We start from the raw sequence: 22,720 nt of genomic DNA, 5'->3' as shown, positions 1-22,720 counted from the left end.
AAGGAAGGAAGGAAGGAAGGATTCGAATCGGCCAGAAGAAGGGGGGGAGAAGGAGGGAGGCTTGAAACGGAGCCGACGTTTTCCCGATGCACGGTATCGAAACAATCGTTGGAAAACATGGAAACGACAATGCTGCTAGCCGTGGCGGCTTCCACGGATCGAGGCAACAATCGACCATCCTCCTCTCCTCCCTCCTCCCTCTTTTGTTCTCCTCGCCCCCCTTCCAGCTCCTCGAGGAGGAGTGCAAAATCGAACGCACAACGAATCGAAATCTCAACCAAGAAGGATTTTAGAGGACCATTGGGGATATCTCGAGAGGGGGCGGGGCGAGGCAAGATTTGTTTTCGCGATTATACGATTAGATAGAGGGATAAATAAATACTCGGCCACTCGAATGAAAAATCTCTGGGAACAATTAAAAGCCCCACCCCCTCCATTGTGTCCCCCATTGAATTTTATATAATCCACAACTTGCCGCTGGATATTAATGGCCGCCTTTTATTTCCCGATTCTTTTCAAATTAGCTCCCTCCACTAACTTTCTCCTAGGGGAGGGGCAACGCTGTTTTCGCAGATGTGGTTCCAGAGAGGGGGGGAGGACGATTGTTGAGATGACTCTTTTGTGCTCGAAACAGTGGGAGGGGGGAGGAGTGTAATCGGAAAATTATGAGCTGCAAAATTCCTCTCGTTTATATTTTATCCTATATCCCATTTCATCTTTGTTATCCCTCCACTACGAATTCTTTATTATATTTATAAAATCATCCCGTCCCGCAAACGAGCCGAGTCACTCTCACGTTATTACGATTCCTCTCTTCCTTCCTTCCTTCCCTTGTATAATATATATATATACACGTTCGAAAATACGAGCGAGAGAGAGACAGACAGATAAATAGACAGAGAGAGAGGGAGAGAAAGGGAGAATCTAATAAAACTGTCCTAATCCTTTTAATTACATTTACGAATTATATTTCAATTCTCAAGAAATAAAAAATAATTAAACATAGATAAGAATAAATAAAAGTAATTAAAGAAACTAATCCAAAGAATCTAAATGAATTCTGTGCTTTAATGCCTATTTCCTTCCAATTATCTTTGCAAATTAAGTACATATAATTAATTACATTATTTAATAACTCACACTTAAATATCAACTATTACAAGATGAAAATTAATTTGAATTATAGTCTCTTCCACGATATTTTCTTTGTCGTTTTGTTTATTTAAAAATATGTAACAAATAAGCTATTCACACGAATATTTTAAATATTCTATTATCTCCAAATTTGTTCTAGTTAATATTAATATCCAAAGGAAAACCGAGGTAATTAACATCCTCGTTTCAAATTGAACATCGTTCCATAGACAACTTATCAATTCTTCTCTAGACGTCTCTTTGCATTAATTATTTTCCTAATATGAACATCATTGGACGTGGTGTCAGTTGCATGAAAATTAATCCGATTTGCGAGTCGATCAATCCATTATTAACGAATCGAGCCGTGTTATCGATCAAAAGTTTAAAATTATATTACACATAAATCGCAACTGTTTTCGCGTCGTTGGGAATAAAATATTTCGAACGGATACGCGAGCGAGAAATTGGGGAGGGAGAAGGAGGATATTCGCTAAGAACCGTTGTAATTTCCCCGCCGCGAGAACGTTGGCTCCGCGATGCGTGTACAGAGACGCGTTCGTGAAAAGGCATCGCTGCGCCGCTGTGAATTTGGGCGCGAGTAATACTCGAAGAGGAGAGGATATCGCGTAAGTGGCGTTGTCCGAAGGCGAGGAGCTCTCGACTGGCATGGAAAGGGATCCCGGTTCGAAACCTTTCCTCTGCTCCTCGTAATATTTTATGTAAAGGAGAAATAGAAATATTTTGTGTATTTCGAGGAGTAGAGAGAGAGAGAGAGAGAGAGGGAGGGGGTTGGAGTGCATCGAAAATAATATATTATATGTTATGTTATAATCCAGTTTCTCTCTGTATTTTTCGCGGAAAAACTCTGAAAACGATACATAGGAACGGGGAGAAAAATGAATAAATATATATAAGAAATTGGCGAAACTTGATTTCTTTCTTCTCTCTTAGAGAAGAAGTTGAAGAAGAAATGAAATTCGAACATGGAAACTATATAAAAATCTTAGAGTGAAAGTTTGTATTTATAAGGAAAAATAAGTTTCGAACGGATTCGCGAAATTCGAAATGTAAGAATATAAAAATGGAGGGGGGAAGAAGGGGGGAAGCTTTGTTTGTTAGAACGCGAAGATAAAGTTTCGAATTTGGAAGCGAATAAATACGCGTTCAATTTATTGTTATTATTATTAAGATTATCGCGTTATTCCTATTTAAAATTTATATTTTCGATCGTTGCATTGAGAACCACTGATCTGCAGAGATAGTTTCGAGTCTGAATTAAGTCTGAAAATTTACTTAAATACTTACACGTTTTAACTTGTTATTATTATTATTATTATTATTATTATTAAAATTATCGCGTTATTCCTATTTAAAATTTATATTTTCGATCCATATGATTGAGAATCACTGATCCGCAGGAATAGTTTTGAATTTGGAAACGAATTAAAATTATCGCGTTATTCGTATTTAAAATTTATATTTTCGATCCACGTGATTGAGAATCACTGATCCGCAGGAATAGTTTTGAATTTGGAAACAAATTAAAATTATCGGGTTATTCGTATTCAAAATTTATATTTTCGATCATTGCATTGAGAACCACTGATCCGCAGGAATAGTTTCGAGTCTGAAACCGAATAAAAATTTACTTAAATACTTACACGTTTTATTTACTTGTTATTATTATTATTATTATTATTATTATTAAAATTATCGCATTATTCCTATTTAAAATTTATATTTTCGATCCATATGATTGAGAATCACTGATCCGCAGGAATAGTTTTGAATTTGGAAACGAATTAAAATTATCGCGTTATTCGTATTTAAAATTTATATTTTCGATCCACGTGATTGAGAACCACTGATTCGCAGGAATAGTTTCGAGTCTGAAAGCGAATAAAAATTTACTTAAATACTTAAACGTTTTAACTTGTTATTATTATTATTATTATTATTATTATTAAAATTATCGCGTTATTCCTATTTAAAATTTATATTTTCATTGCATTGAGAACCACTGATCAGCGGGAATAGTTTCGAATTTGGAAGCGGATATAAATTTATTTAAGTACGTACAAATTCAACTTGTTATTATTATTATTATTGTTAAAATTATCGTGTTATTCGTATTTAAAATTTACACTCTCGATCCACACGTGATTGAGAACCACTGATCCGCAAAGATAGTTCCGACGCGAATTAAAACTTACTTAAATACTTACATCTTCGATTTACTGTTGTTATCGTTATTATTAAAACCTCCCTTTATTCGTGTTCAAAATTTACACTCTGGATCCACACGTGATTGAGAATCACTGATCCGCAGGGATAGGATCGCGCGGATAGAATCGCGGAGAGAGAGAGAATCCTTGCTCACGGGGGGATACGGCGTATCGCGTGGGCCGCGTTCATTCCGGATTCATTCCGAAAATGAATTTTAGATCGAGCCTCGCGTAATTCCAGGGATACGACTGGTCGGCCCACAGTAAATAAATAAATAAGCAAACAAATGAATAAATAAGAGGAAGGGGGAGGGAGGGGAATTTATTCGCCGATTTCGAAAGCTCGAATCCCGGGCCGCGATTTACGATCCCGTTCGCGGGATTCTGAGGCTTCCCCATTCAACCATTCGCGACCATTTTCTCCAAATTCTCGCCAAATCGGCCGCGAGGGGGCAGACAGTCGGCTGTTTACGAAATTGTGATAACGAGATTCGTGTCCCTTCTATATTCGTTTCGGGTATTTAAGTCGAGGGGTGATGCGAATTTCTAAATTCAAGTTTGGGTTTTAAGCGTAAAAATTACGAGGAGATGACGAGATCTATTATTATTTGGGAGATTTCTTCTTTATTGTGATAGATTTTGTATTATTTGTAAAATTGCGAATTCGATTTAGGCTAATCTAAAAATGTAAAATAACGAGATGCATATATATTTTTTTTTTTATTATTTATTATTTCGCGAGGAAACTTTGATTAGATTAGGTTAGGTTCGATGAATATTAACGAAAAACGTACAAACGTCCATAAATACAAATTTCCCCAGTGGTCGAAAAGTATAGGTGAGTGCGATCCGAAAACGTAAGCGAAATTTTCTCCAATTTCTCCAATTTCCGCAAAAACCATTAGCTCCTCTCCGAACGATATCCTCTTCGAGATAATCCTAAACCAAATCAACGTTTCGATCATCGAAGCCGATAGTCCAGGCCGAGACGAGGCTTTTTCGCAATGTCCAACGATTTAATCCCACAAGATCAAGTTTCACGCGTTTAGTAATTAACAAATCCGCAACGCAGGAGGGTTGGAAAACTGTTGTGCTCCGCCGGAAGCCGCGGATTCGATATCTAGAATATCGAGCCCCAGCTCTCGCAATTACCGAACTGTATATACGTTCCACGCCGTATCGTGGCTTATTACATTAAACAAGCCGCGCAGCAAGTAATTGTTCCGGTAATAACAGCCCCGGCAAACACACAGGGGAACAAGGAAAAGGGAGGGAGGGAGGGAGGGACGGGGGAGAGAGAGAGAGAGAGAGGCGTGCAGCATTAATAATTTGGCGAATAACAACGCGGCCCCCACGAGCGTCATATTTTCGTGACGGCCCTTTGTTCCTCGGTTTTGGAATCTAGAGCACGCCGATGTCACTTCGCCGCAATTACCGGGCCAAAAGTAACAAACGACTGGATGCTGGCTTAATCCTCTCTCTTTCTCTCTCTCTTGGCTCTTCGTTGCCTCTGACAAATTTTGTATCGCGTTACTCGTCCGGGACATAACCGAGAGAAAGCGTTTGTTGTATGCGAATATTTTTTTTTTTTAAGGGACGAGCACGAAGAAAGATAATTCTCGTCTCATGGTTGTCGAAATTTTCAGTTTGGAACATGGAAGAAATAAGAATAATTTTGTACCCAAGAGGAAAAATAATTCTTGTCTGTCGAAATTTTTGCCATTATTAGAACTTTGTGAATGAGGAAAAAGAAAAAGAAGAAAAAAAAGAAAAATAAGACTATTTTATTTTCTCGAATCGATCTCGAGGAGAGATGCCAGTGCTCCTATCCCTTGACGAAGACAAACGGAGAGGAACGGAGATTTTAATTCGCAAAAAGAAAAAAAAAGCGGGAAAAAACGGGTAGCATTCGATGTACACAAAGCGGAGAAGAAAGAAAGAAGAAGAGAAGAGAGGTATTCCCGGCGAATATCAATTTAAAACCACTTTTCGACGCATCCCTCGAATTGCTTACACGTACGCCGTGTTGTTTGTAATCCCCTTCCACCAGCCGCTCGGCCCAGGCTGTTGCTTTATCATTTCCTTCCTTCCGTGCACACCACTCTCTCTCCCTCGTCGCCGTCCAATTTGTCTCTGTGCACACCGGTATTATGCGTGCTGCATAATGCACTGTGCCGCACGATGAACCTACGCGCGCATGCGCGCACCCACCTCCCTCCCCAAGATGCCGAGGAGTGGGGGCGCGCGTTGTCGTCGAGATGTATCTGGCGTGGAAGACGAGCGACAATTCGCGAGATGCTAAAAGATTTGACAGGTTTAAATTACGCGATCGAAACGCGTTTCCAGTCGAGGAATTCGTCTCTTGTTTCTCTCGATCTCCTCTTTTTAAGAGATATCAAAGTTGAAATATTTTTAAAACAGAGATTGTACGGGGTGAAGTATGGTATCATCAGTGCTTCGATTCTTTTTCTATTTTTCACAGCAAATTCCATAACGAATGATTCAAGAGAAATTTTAATTCTTTTCTTTCTTGGAGTAGTTTTAATTTAAAGAGAGAAAAAAAGAATTAAACGTACTGTTCACTGGAAACAAATTTGATTGGTTGAAATGTACAAATAATCTAAACACATTATATAGATAGTTTCGAAAATATTTCCAGTTTTGCATGATTATTTTAACGTAACTTTATGAAAATGAAAATAACTTCAACGATTTTGAATGTTCAAATTACCCTTCTTCCATAATTAACGTAAGCTTGTGGTGTCAGAATTGTCAACAAAACGTTTGAAGGACTTTTTTCAGCAGCGAATAATTGTTCACTGAAGTGGAAAGAAGACTCGCGGAAAGAAACGCCTTCATTTCACACGTATTCTTATTTCTATCGTGGTATTTGTCACATATCTAACCTCGATGCGTTAACCTAGAAATAGAATCCAAAGTATTTTAACGATATAATATAAAATGCGTAGACTAATTTGTAATTGATAATTTAATTTATAAATCTTGGATGAACCGTAGTTGGACATTAACTCGTTGAAAAAGTAACTGGTTAAAAATAAAATTATTAAAATGCTCGAATATTTATTCCTACCTCTTTTCGTATGATCTATGACCGTTACGATTATTTGCAATTATTATTACATTTTGAACGATGAGTAATATCGAAATAACATCGTTCGTAACTTCTATTAAATTTTCCCCGATAAGAAAACATCTGATAGATCCCTCCTGTCCCATCAGATTCTTTCCATCAACATTGAACGGTACACGCATCAATAATGCGTCCCCTAAGAAACGGAATTCCTATAGAACGAAAATCCCGAATTCGATTAGGCAGGAACGATGAAAGGAGAAAGGATGGTCGACGTACAATTGGGAAAAATCGATGACGCCCCTCCTCTCTCATTCGATACGAGGCCGAGTTAAATCCAGTATCGGGACGTATGACACGCGGGTATCGAGTTAAACGCGGCGTACAGCGATGCGTGACGGCCGACTAATTTATTCAGAAGCGTCATAATTGCGATATCGCGGGGGCTGGCGTTGCGGATTACCGCAAACGGAGTCTGCACGCGGGGGCTGAAATTGCAGAAGCGGAGAATCGTGGAGGGAGCCACCGTGCGCGGAGTGTGAAAATCGGAAACTGCCACCGTGTGTAATGCATGGAAATGCTAATTTCGCGATTCGCAACCTGTCGTTCGCCATTTATAATCCCATCGAATTCCGCGGAATCATCCTCGCGCGTGATTTAGTTGTTCGTTCCTTCGTTTATTTTTATTTTTATTTCTCTTTTTTTCTTCTCCTTCCCCTCCTTTTTTCTTTTTTTCTTTTTTTTTTTTCGACGGTGATTTTAACGAGTAAATTCACAACTACTTCGCTTTTCTTTTTTTTCTTTTTTAGTCCCCTCCCCTCCTCTCCCCTCTCTCTCTATTTTTTATTTTTTTTTAATTTGTTTGGAAGGACATTTTTGTTTTTCACGTACCAACGATTCGTTGCCTTTTAACAGATCTACCGTGATGTAATCTGCGCGGCAGTTCGTTTTTTCCTTTATTTTTCTTTTTTTTCTTCTCGTCTCTCTCTCTCTCTTCTCTCTCTCTCTCTCTTTCTCTCTCTGTTTTTCGTTTCAATTTTGTACCGTTTGTTTTGGTTTATTTTTTTCACGCGTTTCCGGCGGGGGGACGAGAGAAATTTGTTGTTCCAGGAGGGGAGGAAAATACGTGCAGATCGTTTACAGAACGCGCATCAGGCAAAAAGACGTGGACGAGGAAAATTTTGCTTCCATCGTCCACTCTAATTTCTCCCAATTTTTCCATAATCGTGCAAAAATCGTGGAAAAATTCGTTTTCACCTTACTTTTCATTCGGATCGTTTCGAAAATTTTTGTTTGAAATTGTTTGAAACCGACTTCGACGATTTTGAGATCGAAAATAGGATAAAAAAAAAAAATTTTAAAATCGGCGCCGATCCCGCCCGGTTTCGCCGATTCGCTTATGAATTCTCGTGAAACCGTCCGACTTCTCGAGTTAACTGTGGGGGTCATCAGCGAGGCATCAACCGTTCCGGAAGCAATCGGGCATCCGCCGGTAGCCTGTTTGTAATTGGACTGCGAGCATCGAGGCAATTAGGCTTCGGTCTGTCAGACGTTTCACTTCCATCACGTTCGGTTAACGTTGAGAGTTCAATTACACGCGCTCGTATTGCACGCAGCAAAAAAAAAAAAAACCATCAATTAATTACATCGACGCGTGTAAAACGGATGATAAGAACAAATACGTGTACGTAATGCAGAGTGAGCGAGACATTTAACGTTAACTTGAATAATTTTTGGTTTTTATTTTATTTTAGAAAATATAATAATAATCTGGATATCCTAAAGAACAATCTCAGAGATGGTAAGTTGTTTGGATCGTTGGAAGAGTTCTATTTTCGATATGCAGCGTGGATCGTGAAAGTATACGATATACCCTATACGTTAAATACTCCGCCGCAGAGTCCAGATAATATAAATCCCATCGAGAAATTTATGGCTGAAATAGGGCGAAAAATTAAATAAATTTCAAATATCTTCAAAGCGGATGTTTAAAGAGAAAAAAAAAATTGTAGAAATATGGAATTCCATCGAATGCAATTTTACAAAATCTCTGGTTCACAGTGATGAAACCAGATGAGCGAGAGAAATTATTACCACGTGACCATTCCAACGAAATATTAATGTTATATAACACCGCGTATACGAAGCGCTCGAATACTTTTCTAACCTATTAACAGTGCGTGTATATATAATAAACGTAATATAATTATTGCATAAATTGGTGCAATCGTTTTCAAATTTTGCCGACATAATTTTGTCATTTTTCTCCTATTATACACTCTTCGTTATCTCAAACGAGTTTCTTCAACATATATATATAATATATATATATATTTCATTCATCAAAAATTGCAAATGTAAGCGGTCGAACACTTTCGTTACCCACTGTAGGTACAGTCACACATTTTAACAAGTTTTATGCGCATCGTAATAGGTTTATTAGTAGAATATTTTATTATCGACGTAGCGATTCAGGTGTGATCGTATTTCAAAGTCGACGCGTATACAAGTCTTTATATATCTTTTATGAGGATCATAATACGTTTCTTAGTAGAATATTATAGAAAATTTTGTAATCAACGTCATAATTCTTGTATATTTCAAAGTCAATAATTTTGTAAATTCCCCTCGTTAAACAACCTGTCTTGAATAAGTTTCTTTAACACGTATACATTTCGTTCATCAAAAATGCAGATAGCCGTTCGAATACTTTAACTATCATATAATATTAAATAGTAATTCGATTACTACGTGAAAATTCTATTTGTTTCACGGTAAAATAAAAACCAGTATTACGAATAATTACAACGTAACATCGGATGGTAAGAACAAACTCACCAATATATAAAGTGAGCGAGGTATTTAATAATATCTGAATAATTGTTATTGGAAGAAAACGTGTCAAACCAAACATTGCACAGCGTTGGTAATTCGATTTTGAAAGTTGCACATGCTATTTATCGCGCAGTATAAAAATGATCGAATACCATTGATTATACCGATATATGACACTGGATAAGAAGAAACACAGCAATACAAGACAAGTAATATTGCAGTGAGTGAGGCATTTAAAATATTTAAATAATTATTGTTATCGGAAGAAAATATATGAAATATTGTTGGTAATCAATGGATATGTGTAGAATAAGCCATTTAAAACGGATTATTTGAATATTTATATCGATTGTATAAATTGTATTTATATTTCGTTATATAAATTTGTTAATTCATTTTAAATACAAATACATTTAAACGCGTATAAAATATATACGTAAGCCTCGAAGAACACGCGGGTTGACGAGTTCATCTATCCCTATATATATATATATATATATATATATATATATATATATATATAAAATTTAATTGTAAACAGTTTTTAGATGGACGTACACATACATATACAAAAAGATCGTATTCACCGAAAATTATAATATAAAAATATAAAAATCACACGCGACAAAATTGAAATTTAAAAATTGAAAAAGAAAAAATCTTTCCAGTACACATATATTTGCACATATACAACAAGATCGTGCGAAATTCAAATATTAAAATATTAAAAACACTGTAAAGGAAAAACTACTTTACTTTAAAATAATTGTTGTACAAAATTCGAATCACAATTGAAAGAAACAAAAATCTCCCCCCGCAAACTCGCGAAGCGCAATCTCTGATCGTCTCTCCCCTTCGAAAAAAAAGAGGGGGAAGAGGGGAGAAGAAGAAGGGAAAAATTGCTGTCGCCCAAACCTTTCGAAATTATACTTCACAAACAGGGTGACGGTCCTCCGATCCGCACCCTTTCCATGCACCAACGCTCGATAATAATTCATATCGCGTACCCCCTCCCCCTCCTCCCTCCCTCCGTTCGAGGGGTCGCTTTTATCACGTTGCCCTTCCTTCCTTTCTTTCTTCCTTTCCTCCCCCACGAAATGCGAAAACTGGAAGAAACACAAGAGACACACACACACACAAACACACACACACACGCGCGCAACAGAGGGATGAGCAAGGGGGATGAAAGAAGGAAACGGAAGCCGCGCGGCTTTTGTGTCCACCGTTGCTCGTACGCGAAAACAACTGTGCGTCTTCGACCGTTTCAACCGTCTCTTTCTCCCTGTCCTTCTCTCTCCCTCTCTCCTTTCCCCTCCGTTCCCCCCACTCCTCATCCCAGCGTTACAACAACTCGCGTCCCAACCGTCCTGAAGTTGCCTGCCGGTTTTTTTCACCGCGGCTAGCGGTTTTTCAGTGCGCGCTTTGTGCGCGCGTTTCTCCACCACTGCCGTGGCAGGATTTGTTCCCGACGTTGGTAATTTCTGCTTTGCCTTTTGTTTCTCCTCCTCTTTTTTCCTCTATTCGCTTCGATTCGCTCTCCGCCCTCTCCGCCTCGCTTGTCTCGTTACCAATTTTCGAATTTTCAATTTCGCGGTTATGGTTATGGAGAGAGAGAGAGAGAGAGAGGGGTGGGGTGGGGGGGTAATTTTCATGGAGATGTAAGGGTGGATTTGGGAGATTGGAAGAGAAGAGTTTAGGCTAAGTAAGAGTGTTGGGATGGAATTGACGGAAGCGGGAAGGGAATTTTTGGAAATTTAATTTTTTCGCTCTCGAGTTATAGAGGTTAAGATGGTAGAGGCGAGTGGAAATAAAAATATTGTGATTACAGGTTGCGCGGGTTTCAACGATATATCCATCATTTTTTTCCCTCGACTTTTTCACGAAAAAAATGTTTAGTTTTTGATCAACTGTGCATTTGGATAATGAAAAATTCTATGTTTAAACACTGAACATTTTCGGATATATATATATATATATATATATTTGATAGAAAATTGATTAATTTTTGTTTGAAATATATTTTTTTTTTTTTTACCCTGTCGGAAACACTTGAAAAATGGATATCGTTAAAGCGATATGTGCATTCTCCATTCCTCTGGAAAAAAAAAAGAAAAAAAAATACGCAATGAAACACGAATTCGATTAAAAACAATTTGAACAATTGAAAAATCTACGATTGGATTAAGAGACATGTATATATATATATATTTATTTATTTATTTAAAAATGATAAATCTCGAAATTCGTCATGTGTTTGATCAATAAAACAGTTATCATCGTTTGTTTATCTTTATAGCGGGAGGAGAAGGGTTGGACAGCATCGTGACGGCAATAAAGTCAGCGACGGTGTATAAAACGTCGGTGAAATTTAATAAGCCGAGTTAAGAACATTTCTACACACGCGGCACGGTATTCGCAGAGTTAACGTTGAAACGAGGAAGATCCACGGGGATAGGAGGCTTTAATATCAGCCTCCTTTATCCCACGGCACAAAACAGTCTTATAAAGCCACCACGGAATACCCAAAATAATCTTTCGTCACACAGTTCTCCCCCTTCTTCGCTTTTTCTCGATTTCTTCTTCTCCAATGAAAAGGAACTTCCCCCTCCATATTTGTTTTCCAACTATTCGCGATCCGAGGTTCGTGAAAAAGATGAACACTCATAAAAATCTTTAAGTGATATATATATATATATCACAATTCGAATTCATTCATAGAAATCTTTAAGTATACATATATATATATATATATGTAAAGCGTGACGATACTGCCAGCAAGACGTGCCAGGATTCTCCTATCTCCTCTCTCTTCGTGCTTCTCGATCGAAAAAATAAAAAGAAAAATTCATTTCCATCAAAAATATATTTTCGTGTCAAACTTCTCACAAGCGATATATTCTGGAAATAGATCTCGATGATTTTGAAACGCCCCCGTCGAAATAATTTTCAGTAAACAACCGTATTTTTCGAACGATTCTCCAATAATTACGGTTATATAGCCTCGATAAAAATAGACCCTCTTTGTTACTTTTACTCGCTGACATTTTCACGACGCGTCCCCCTGACATTTCTCGATTTACCAAGTCGACCTCGAGGCCGATGTAACGAGTCGATCTTATACCTTAAAGCAATTGCAAGCAAGGATCGTCCTCTCCTTCTCTCCCCCTCCCCTCTCTCTCTTTGTTTTTCTCTATTTGTCAATCGGTGAAACTTGGAGGGAAACGGAGGCTCATAAATGCAAAGCAGGATTATCGAAGTTGCGCAACGTTGGAGCATAAAAATAAGAAGGAAGGATGGATGAAAAATAACGAGATAGATGGCAGCACCGATGAATAATACATCCTTCCCGAGAATACGTATATACGACGATACGTCATGGCCGAATTTTCGAGATTGCAACTCGAACGGTCTTTCTAAAGACCTTTGGGAATCGCATCGATGGCTTTAACAGCTCCCCTCCCCCTCCCTCCTTCTCGAAACGCGAAAGGGAAGTCTTTAAACGTGATTGCTTGCCCGTCATATTCGTTCTCGCATACGTTATGCGCCTTGCAACAGGAAAGAAATTCAATTTCACGGGAAGGGAGTTTTCGCGTATCGCCGAGGATCGGGGAAAAGTCGTCGTCAAAATTTTTCACGATTGAAATTTCACGGATTGATTTTATTACAATCGATTAAACGTTCCAAGTGTTCGTTTGATACGTTTATCTCTTTCTCTAATACATTATCACTGGTATACACGAGGATCGTTAAAAAACTCGCACTTCTCCCGACACAAGTTGGTTACCGTCGACATAGCATCACGTGACGCCTATAACCGTTCGTCCATCGTCCATGCTCGAAACGCGTATCACGCATGCGTGGAGACTACTCGCGTGTCTCGCTTCGTATCTTCTTTTATTTTCGAACGAATATCGTTATTCGCGCGAATATTATTATTACTATTATTATTATATATATCTCGTCGATATGTCCAATTAGAAATGAATAAAATTTCAATTAATGGGCAAAGGGAGGAAAGATTGGATAAGGGCAACGTCCGATATCTGTCGCTCAACCGCATCGATCTCTTTCCCTCCTCCCCTCCCGCCGATTCTATTAGCGTCATCGCGTGCAAACGCGCAAAATTTGTTTCTCGGCTAATTAATCCGATTATACAGGATGGAAATTTATTTTTCGTCGCTGCGAAATGCGGCCCAGATATCTCTGTCAAACCGAGGCATACTGAATCGAGATCCAGGGAACGGATAGAGAACGGGGAAGAGATGGATCGAGAGAACGGCTTTTATGAACAAAACAAATAACCGAGGGTCGAGATATCTCTCTCTCTCTCTCTCTCCCTCTCCGTGAAATTAGATTCACGTGTTCTTATCCGCCCGTTCGAGGACGAGTGACGAGTCAAATTTCCGATGGGTCGTGAAAGGATTTAATTTTAAATGTTAGAGACCGTTAACGCAGTCGAGAAAATAAGACGTTTACGTTACGTTTCGAAATTTCTTTTCCCGATCGAATTACCTCCTTAATTGCCTCGCGATGTATCCGGCGTGCAAGCGTGTAACTTGGCCTCCCGTCCAAGGGGGGGGAAGGGTCACGATGCAGCTCGAGGATCTGGAAGAAAGAAGAAAAAAAGAAAGGAAGCGTTAAGAAACAATTAAAGAAACCATGGAGGAAAAATATTCTCGTGTCGACGACGATTGTGTACGACTATATGTATGGAATATAGAGCACGCGATGTAAGAAAAATTCGATTGAAGGCTTTTCACGTGATGGCATTAATCTCCAACCTCTTCCCCCTCTCCAACAACCCTTCTCCCCTCCCTTTTTAATATTTCCACATCTTTCTCAGCTGTGCATACCCGGCAATTACCCGAGCTCGCGATTCCATAAAATTTTCCGCCATTATTTCCTTCATCGCTCTTTGTTCCCCCCCTCCCTCTCAGCGATCCAGCGACGCCATTCTCCCCGTTTTCTTCTTTGCCTCCTTCTTCCAATCTCTCATTGTTTCTTTCGCTCGCTTCTTCTGCCCGTTTCTTAATTTTCTTTTTTTCTCTCTCTCTCTTCTCCTCTGTCTTCCTTCCTTCCTTCCTTCCCTTTGCCTTTTGCTTTCGACAACTTGTACAGCGCGGTCTCTTTCCTTTTATCCCGTCCCTTTGATCTCTTCGTCATTTCCTCCGTTTTACTTACTTTTTAAATTTTAACGTTCGAATTTTTCAAGACTGTTTCTCTTTGTTTTTTTTTTTCTTTTTCTTTTTTTTTCGAGCGAGATCTGTACAAATAGACGATCAACGCATTATTTAAATAACGCATGTGAATTTATTCGATCGGTTATCGTATTTTTTTGTGTCTCGTTGTTTATCGAATTCGTCGCGATTTATCACGTTCATTACCCACTTTTTCGTCGCCTCTCATTTATTTTCGAGTTCATTTGCAGAAAAAAATCTTCTCCATTTTTGCCATCGTAATTAACAGGAAAAAAGAAGGGGACACCAATTTATTTCTCCGCATTGTATGGAGGAAATATCCAATTTAAAAGAAAAATACCCACATTCAGAATCAAGAATAAATACGTAACGAGAATGAATAAATGAAAAGCGGTTGATAATTAAACATTCTTGAAATCGATAATAAAAATAGGATATCCAAGATACACTCTGCATGCACTCACAGTTGAAAAACAATAATTTAAAAATCTCGAATAAACTTAGTTCGATGAAATTACTCGTCAAAATGCGAACGAATAACATTTATCCCCTTTTACGTATTTGCCATTACGATTATTCGCGATTATTATTCCTGACTGTCGAATTTTGCTGGTTAAGGGTTCATTTGTCAAATTCGTTCATTTCGAGAATAATTTCTGGAACAATTCAAAAAATGTGTTTATTAAACGTATAATTATAGAAAACGCAATTGCACGTTTCGTGAAGCAGAGTTTTGGCCATTAATCCAAAAGTTGAAAAAGTAACTTAAAGTTAAAAACAAAGTTAGCTCGAGTGATTAAAATGCTCGAATAACGTTTCGTATAACCAGCTACGATTATTATTGTTTTATTTAGAACATTATAAATTATCGGAACAACTTTATTAAATTTTACCCATTCGCTGTTCGCGTTGTGTTATTTCACTCTTCCCCCGCCCCCCATGAATAAAAGACCGGCCGTGACATTTTTCAAAGCCCGCAATCAACGCGGAAAGCTTTTGAAAAGCTTCGAATCCTCGCGAATATAATAGTTCGTCAGAGAACTTTCGACAAAGGGATATAAGAAATCGAGGAGAACAGTTCATCCGTGGTCCAGTATCTTTTCAGTTTCAACTAAAACTCGCCAATGAAAATTTTCGGTAATTTAAAATTCCCGCCACGGGAGAAAAATCCGTCTCGAAGCGTTTCCCGTGACGGTTAAAACGGCGAGAATGCCCACTTTCGTTCGCGCATTTCGAACGTAATCCACCTTAACTTTTTCCAACGTTGGAATGAACAGTTTGGAGAGAACGATGCGGCTCAAGTTTCTCTCTAGGGGGAGGGGGGAAGAGAGAGAGAGAGAGAGAGAGAGAGAGAGAGAGAGAGGAGTTTTAACCGGTTAAAACCTGGCGAATCCAGTAAACAAAACGGGGCTCTCCCTTTTCCGCGTCTTACCAGCTCCACAAGCTTATTTTAAGACAATACTCGAGCCCAGCAAATATTCATAGAAATTTTCGGACGGACGCTCCTCTTTACGCCGTTTTAAACGCCGTTATTTTCCCTCGAGAGGGAGCTCGCGTTATTGTGCATACCCGAAACCTTTCCTTTCCTCCCTCCCTTTCTTCTATTCTTCTTTAATGCGCAATATCACGCAAGATTCGTTCGACGATTTTCGAATTTCTTCTTTATTATTTTTTTTCTTCGATTTACTGTCCAGATTAAAGCTACAATGCTCCGTTTCACAATCTCTTTTCCAAGAGTTTTCCAAGGCTTGTATCCACTCGAGAGCAACGGATCGTAGAAAATTCGAACGATAGATTCCGTACGAGAATCGTATCCCTCTACCGTTTCTTTCGTCGAACTACTGCCGTCCGTTAGTATATCGCAAAAAACAAGCCACGACGGTTTCAAATTTCACGCGACGCGCGACTCGACTTTTTCTTCTTTAAGCGCAAACGTTTCATAAATACAATCGCGAATCGCCGAACAGGATGGAATTTAAACCGCGTAATATGTATAATAAGTCGGCGAGATCGGAAGATTGCCGAGGAAAAATGGTGTTTCATATGCGCTAATCTAATATTTACCGAAGTTGGTGGGAGAGGCGGGGCAAAGAGAATATTAAAATTCCTCGTCGTCGTTCTACGATCTCGCAACTTGTGTCGCGTGTGAGCAGCGCGACTTTACGCGCTTTTTACGCGTGGAACACGGATACGCGAATTATAATTAATCGACTTCGTGGAGGCAGAGTGAATTTTCACTATCGAGTTTATCTATTTCCTCTGAATTTCTATTTTCTCTTTCTTTTTGAGAAACATACGTTTTTTTCTAAAACCGATTCGACGGATGGTTATTGCAATTTGTTGCTAAAATATTAATCACCTCGAATTTATTGGTTCTTTGAGGAATAAAAATTCTTAATTAGCTTTATTTGGATCGCCTTGCAATTAATATTAAAAACAAATTTTTTGGACAACGTACAATTGTTTTTACCTGAAAATTTTCGGTAAACTAATTCCTAATTCTACCAACTCTTCTAAATTGAATTATATCTTTCGACACTAAGAACTTCCGATATAGAGCTCAAAGATACTCGATCCTAATATTGAACACGCGAAATAAATGAATTCTTTTTGATTGAGAAACACCGTATGCCAATTCCTTACGTGTCGATAAATTTTATCTCCACAAAATATTTTCCACCGATATTTTTGCTCTAAATGGGACTCGAATAATAATATTTTCTCTCGACGAGAAAAATTACAGAGAGCAACAAGATTTTCCTTTAAATGGGAGGGAGGGGGAAATGATTGTTGTGTATTACATTACAGCACGCGTGCAGGCAACATTTCGTTTCCAATTGTATAATTGACAAATATGCGAAATATCCCTCCCGATGCGAGATATTTCCCCGTTTATCAAACGAGCGGCATGGACGCGTCGCTGTTAATTTTTTTTTTATCGCGGCAAAAAAGCAAATAAAATATTTGGACCGAAATACAAATGTGGTAATTACTCTATGCAGGAAAATTCTGGATGGAGAGGGAAGGGGAGAAAATCGTCCTTGCGTGTTGATAAAATTTATCGTCCTGCGCGCGAAACCAATGGGATTTTTTTTTTTTTAATTTCTCTTTTTTTTTCCTTTTTTTCCTTTTTTTTTTTTCCCCTCCCCGATGGTAAACGTGTTACTCTATCGAGGGCAGCATCGTCCGCTATCTCGACGGGACGAATAATTAAAGCGCGTTTTTCAGCAGCTGGATGGTAATTAACGAAAACTTCAAACGGCGACAAAAACAGCGAAAAATAATGGCGGATTGCGTGCCTCGCGTGTACCTCTGTCTCCCATGCTCGGGATATGAAAAATACACGTAAACGAGGGACAAGCATCATCACGTACGCGCTACGTTCTCTCTTCTCTTCCTCTCTCTCTCTCTCTCTGGGGATAAAGAATTGCTGCGATAATATTTTTCTACGGTTAGGTGGATTATTCAGTTTTTTGTAATTGCATTCTCGAATTAATCGTACGTTTCGAAGTATACGACGACACGAATGCATTTTGCATTCAGGTAAAGAAAACTCTCGGTTTTAGTTACGCTCGCGCAATTAATTAATTATCTTATTCTGAGTAGATGTAGGAGAGTCGATGTATTATTTTTATGAAAAAAAAAAATGTATATTTGGTACCTAAAAGTAATACAAAAATATATTATACTTTCTTTTCAAGGCCACTAATTTATATTTAATTTATAAATATAATTTCGTAACTTTCTAATAAAATATTTCACTTTCCAGTTTTGGATAATTTTTACGATTTTCAATATTCAACATATGTATTCAACTCTTCCACTATTGTCCGATGTCAGAATTGTCAACAAGGCGAAGTCCGAAGCGGGGATAGTCGCTGGAACAATCCGCTCGCGTTAATTAAAATCCGCGCGAATTCGTACAGAAAATACGTACAATCTGAAATATATAAAGCACGGACGAGATGGGACGGAAGAGCGAAGGAAGGAAGAAGCAACGGAGGGAAACAGGCGAAAACACAAACACGGGATATTTATCGCGAGCATTCTGCTCACGCGCCCCGAATCACTGCTTTTCCACGCTTTCGATGCGATATTTCCTTAACCCTCCCCTCTCTGCGCCGATTTCCCTTCTCTTTCTCTCTTTCTCTCCCTCCTCCTCTTTCAGTAGTTCCGAGCAGAGAGGATCGGCGTGGATGGAGGAGACATGTCGGCCAAAGAATTCGTCGCACGTCGCGCGTCGCAGACAGGCAGCGAGAGTTGCTAGGCTTTTCAGGAAACGCATTTGCACATTTGAGAAGCGAGGGGTGACAAGGGAGCCGGCCAGGTGGTTTGATAAAGAAAACGGGAGAGGGGGGGTGTGATGGAGAGCGACGGATCAACGTTGCCTGTCATCGAACAGACAGGGAGGATACAAGGAGAGAAGGCCTTCCTTACGCATCGTTGCCAACCGAGCACTTTCCCGATGGTTGGGGATTTTTGCTCCCAACCGTTTCCTTGTCTCCGAAAATCTTTGGTAAACGATACACTTTCGCGTCTCTATTTTTTTCTTTCTTTTTACTTTTAACTTTCACAAGCAACAAAATTTAATTTGATAAAAGTTACTTGGTGGATAATTTTGTCGTTCGAAAAATGTAAGAACACAGATCGTCCGGAAAGTAATTTCGTTTTTTCACACGGGCGTCGCTAGTCGAACGTTTATTCAGCCAACTTCGTTCTGAACCGTCTTGTCCGGAAAGTAATTTCGTTTTTTCTCACGAGTGTCGCTAGTCGAACGTTTATCCAGCCAACTTCGTTCTGAACCGTGTTGTTATATATTGAGAGTTAGCATTTCGTAAGAAAAATTCGTTCGCCTCCGTGCGACTTGTTTTTCGCGCGCGTAATAACAAAGATGCAAACTGACGAAGATTGAATTTATCGAATCCGACTGTTCATAATCGCATGAATAAACTACGAATAAATGTTATTCATCAGCGTATTTTAATAAGTAACTACTTTATTCGAGATCTTTAATTGCAAGTTACTTTTTCAATTTTCAGGTTAATGTCATCACTGGTCACGGAACACTCGCTGCGACGACACTTTTAACAAACCAAGCTGTAAAATTGCTACTGAACAAGGTAGTCGAAGAAGGAGAGGGAAGAAGAGACCGAGCGTGGTCAGTTCGTAATACCATTCACCAATCCGGTCGAACCTGTTCAGGAAGCGAGGCGCACGAGGAGGGGGGGGGATGAAAAAGTTCCACGAGCACGGAGATTAGTATCTTCCGGATGTGTATCGACCGAATACACGACGGAGAGCACGTGTACCGCGAAATTGCAATTGCCTCGTGCACCGCCTTATCTCGCCACCGCTTTCACTCCGCTTCCTCCCCGATTTTCATCTACCGTCCACCGCCGACCTTCTAATTAATGAGGAATTACCGCGTCCACTCGAGCCGATAAGAATCGCACGAACCACCACGTGTCCGTCCATATTCTATATTCTCGATCGGAATTTATTTTCTCGATCTCGATCTCGTCGTCAAGAATAATTTTATGAATGTGAATGGTGGAAAGGTTAGGTTAGGTTAGGTTCAAATACGGATCAAATAGCCGTATTTTGCTGGAAGGAAGATCTCGGTCGATTGATTTCGTCATTTTCGAGGATGTGGAACAGTGAAGGAAAAAAATTTTATCAAAAAAAAGAAAAGATCGGAATGTCTTTCTTTCCAACGACTCTATATTTATCGTAGAAACGTGGCGGCAATTTTTTCTCCAATATCTCGAAAGCAACGCAACGATAACGCGTACGTAGAAAAATTGTTCAGAAACTGTTGTTCGTCATATTTCAAAACCGAGGAGAGAAAAATCCTCTGCTGAATAACTACTCTGCCTTTTCTTCCTAAAAAAAAAAAAAACTTTAAACAAGTAGACACGATCGTAGAACACGTCCCCCATCATCGTGCATCGCCACTTCCTCCGCAGCGGATGTATCCATCCATCTCGAATGCCAATATACGCCGCGCACGGAGCACAAGCTCAAGGATCAACGAATCGAGCAGAGGCCACGATAGATTTGCCTCGCGTATTCTCGATCGAATACAAACCGTACCCTCGTTCCTTTCCGTATAACCGTCGGTATCACGAGCCGTTCACGTGGAAATCAGATCATCCTCCCCCTCCCCCCTCCTCCCCAAGAATCTTGGCCCGGGTATCGAAGAAGAAGAAGAAGAAAAAGAAGAAGCTGTTTGCCCTGCCTCCGCTCGAATTTATTCGCGGCAGTCAATTCAACCACTGTCCCATTGTCGATCTCTCTCTCTCTCACTTATTTCCAGCTTCATCAGCGCGATTCACGGATCGCTGCAACCGTGGAAGAAAACTGAGATAGAATTAAGAATCTTCTCCGCTTAGAGTCCCCCCTCTCCTCCTTTTTTGGATAGGAAACTCGAAATCTCTGTATTCGATGAAGGGATAAATCATATCTGGTATCCTCTCTCTCTCTCTCTCGTTTCAAATCGTCGTATTAATCTGGCGAACGTAGGCGATAAACGTAGGCGAGGGACGGGAGGAGAAGAATGGAGCGAGAAGTGGAGGGAGGAGGAAATGGGTCGCTTTTGTGCGAAACGATTGGAAAAAGAGGTCCTTCGAGAGGAGGAGGAGGCGAGGGATTTTCCTCCTAATCGTTCGGTTTAAACGGCCGACCTCTTTCGCGACGAGGACGGGGACGAGTATTGTAACCGCTTTACACGAACGCCGTAATATCGCGTTACCTTCGCTACTTCTCGGCTTCTTAATTTTATCGAACGGTGGCGCGCAACGTTAACGTTAAAATCGTATATAATCGATCGATATTTTTAACCGTATTAGCGTTAATATTGTCGCACCACGTATATAGTCCCTATATAGTAACGGCTATTATCGTCGTTATACCGCTATATCGCGTTATACCGCGTAATTTCGATATAATCTGGTACCGTTCGGGCGGTTCGAGAGCGTCGTATTATCGAACGTGACACGTGTAATGAAAGAACAACCTCAAAATTTCAACGTTCCCTCTTTCTCTCTCTCTCTCTCTCTCGATCGATCGATATCACGAGGAAGAAAGGAAGGAAGAGGGGGAAGAAGAAAAAAGAAGCGAAAAAATCGATGGAAACTATCCACGAATAAATCGCGTTCGTTGCGGAATAATTCATGCTGGTGTCCCGATCCTGATAAATACAAAGCGACAAGCAGCGAAAATCATGCGGGGGAAGAGTGCATTAGCGAGCGAAAATCCGGTGAAACAAGAGGGAAGGCTATGTACAGGGTGATTTTCTCGCCAATAGTGTCTAAAGAGAGTGTCATCGCTTCGAAATATTGCGTGTCAACGTTTCACTTCTGTAACAGTTTTCATTGTTGTCGATCGCACAATCGTCGATGGATTAATCGTTCTAACCTCATCGACGAATCACTCTAACGGTTAAAAATAAGAATTTCGGTAACCATCGATAAATTAGTCGTTCTAACCTCATCGACGAATCACTCTAACGATTAAAAATACGCTACACTTAGAAAACAGTACTACTTTTGAAACGAGAGAATTACACGTAGCTAAAACATGTCACATTTCTGTTCTGTATATATTCATTATCGATCGATAACTTTTTAACTTCTTTATCGACAGATCGCTCTAATAATTAAAAAATAAACTACATTTAGGAAACAATATTGTCTTTGAAACGAGAGAATTATACAAATCTGAAAAAAATATTTCTATGTATTCATTGACGATCAACAATTTTAAATTTTTTATCGATCTAATATATAATATATAATAGGTATTTCAGCGTTGCTACATTTAGGAAACGGTATCACTTTTGGAACGAGAGAATTATACAGATATATTTATTGACGATGAATTTTAACTTTTTTATCGACAGATTTAATATACAAAAATAGATGTTTCATCGTTGCTACATTTAAGAAACGAGAGAATTATACAAATCTAAAGAGAATATTTCTATATGTTCTATATGTTCATTGACGAGCAATAATTTCAACTTTTTATCGACAAATCTCACATACAAAAATAGGGATTTTATCCTTGCTACATTTAGGAAATAATATTACTTTTGGAACGAGAGAATTATACAGATCTGAAGAGGACATCAACAATTTTAACTTTTTATCGGCAAATCTTATATACAAAAATACCGATTTCATCGTCGTTATACTTGTCTTCGAGAACGAGAGAGCTGCGCAGGATGACACTCT

The 22,720-nt window shown here is 39.2% G+C and overlaps 1 protein-coding gene across 14 annotated transcripts in view; it reads right to left on the bottom strand.

Annotated features, from left to right (window-relative positions):
* Positions 1-22,720, bottom strand: part of LOC108003281 (prolyl 4-hydroxylase subunit alpha-1) — a 301,958-nt gene that overhangs the window by 59,720 nt on the left and 219,518 nt on the right. For 11 of the 14 annotated variants that reach the window (XM_062075347.1, XM_062075350.1, XM_062075355.1 and 8 more), the window contains one exon: positions 13,801-13,893. The exons of the other annotated variants lie outside the window; for them this stretch is intronic. In XM_062075347.1, the coding sequence (XP_061931331.1) occupies positions 13,801-13,893 (93 nt within the window). The remainder of the gene's footprint in view (positions 1-13,800; positions 13,894-22,720) is intronic. 14 annotated transcript variants of the gene reach the window in all.

This window comes from Apis cerana, linkage group LG5, assembly GCF_029169275.1.
Source record: "Apis cerana isolate GH-2021 linkage group LG5, AcerK_1.0, whole genome shotgun sequence".
NCBI classification, from domain to species: domain Eukaryota; kingdom Metazoa; phylum Arthropoda; class Insecta; order Hymenoptera; family Apidae; genus Apis; species Apis cerana.
The sequence above is the reverse complement of the archived record's forward strand: the minus strand, read 5'-3'. Positions and strand labels throughout refer to the sequence as shown.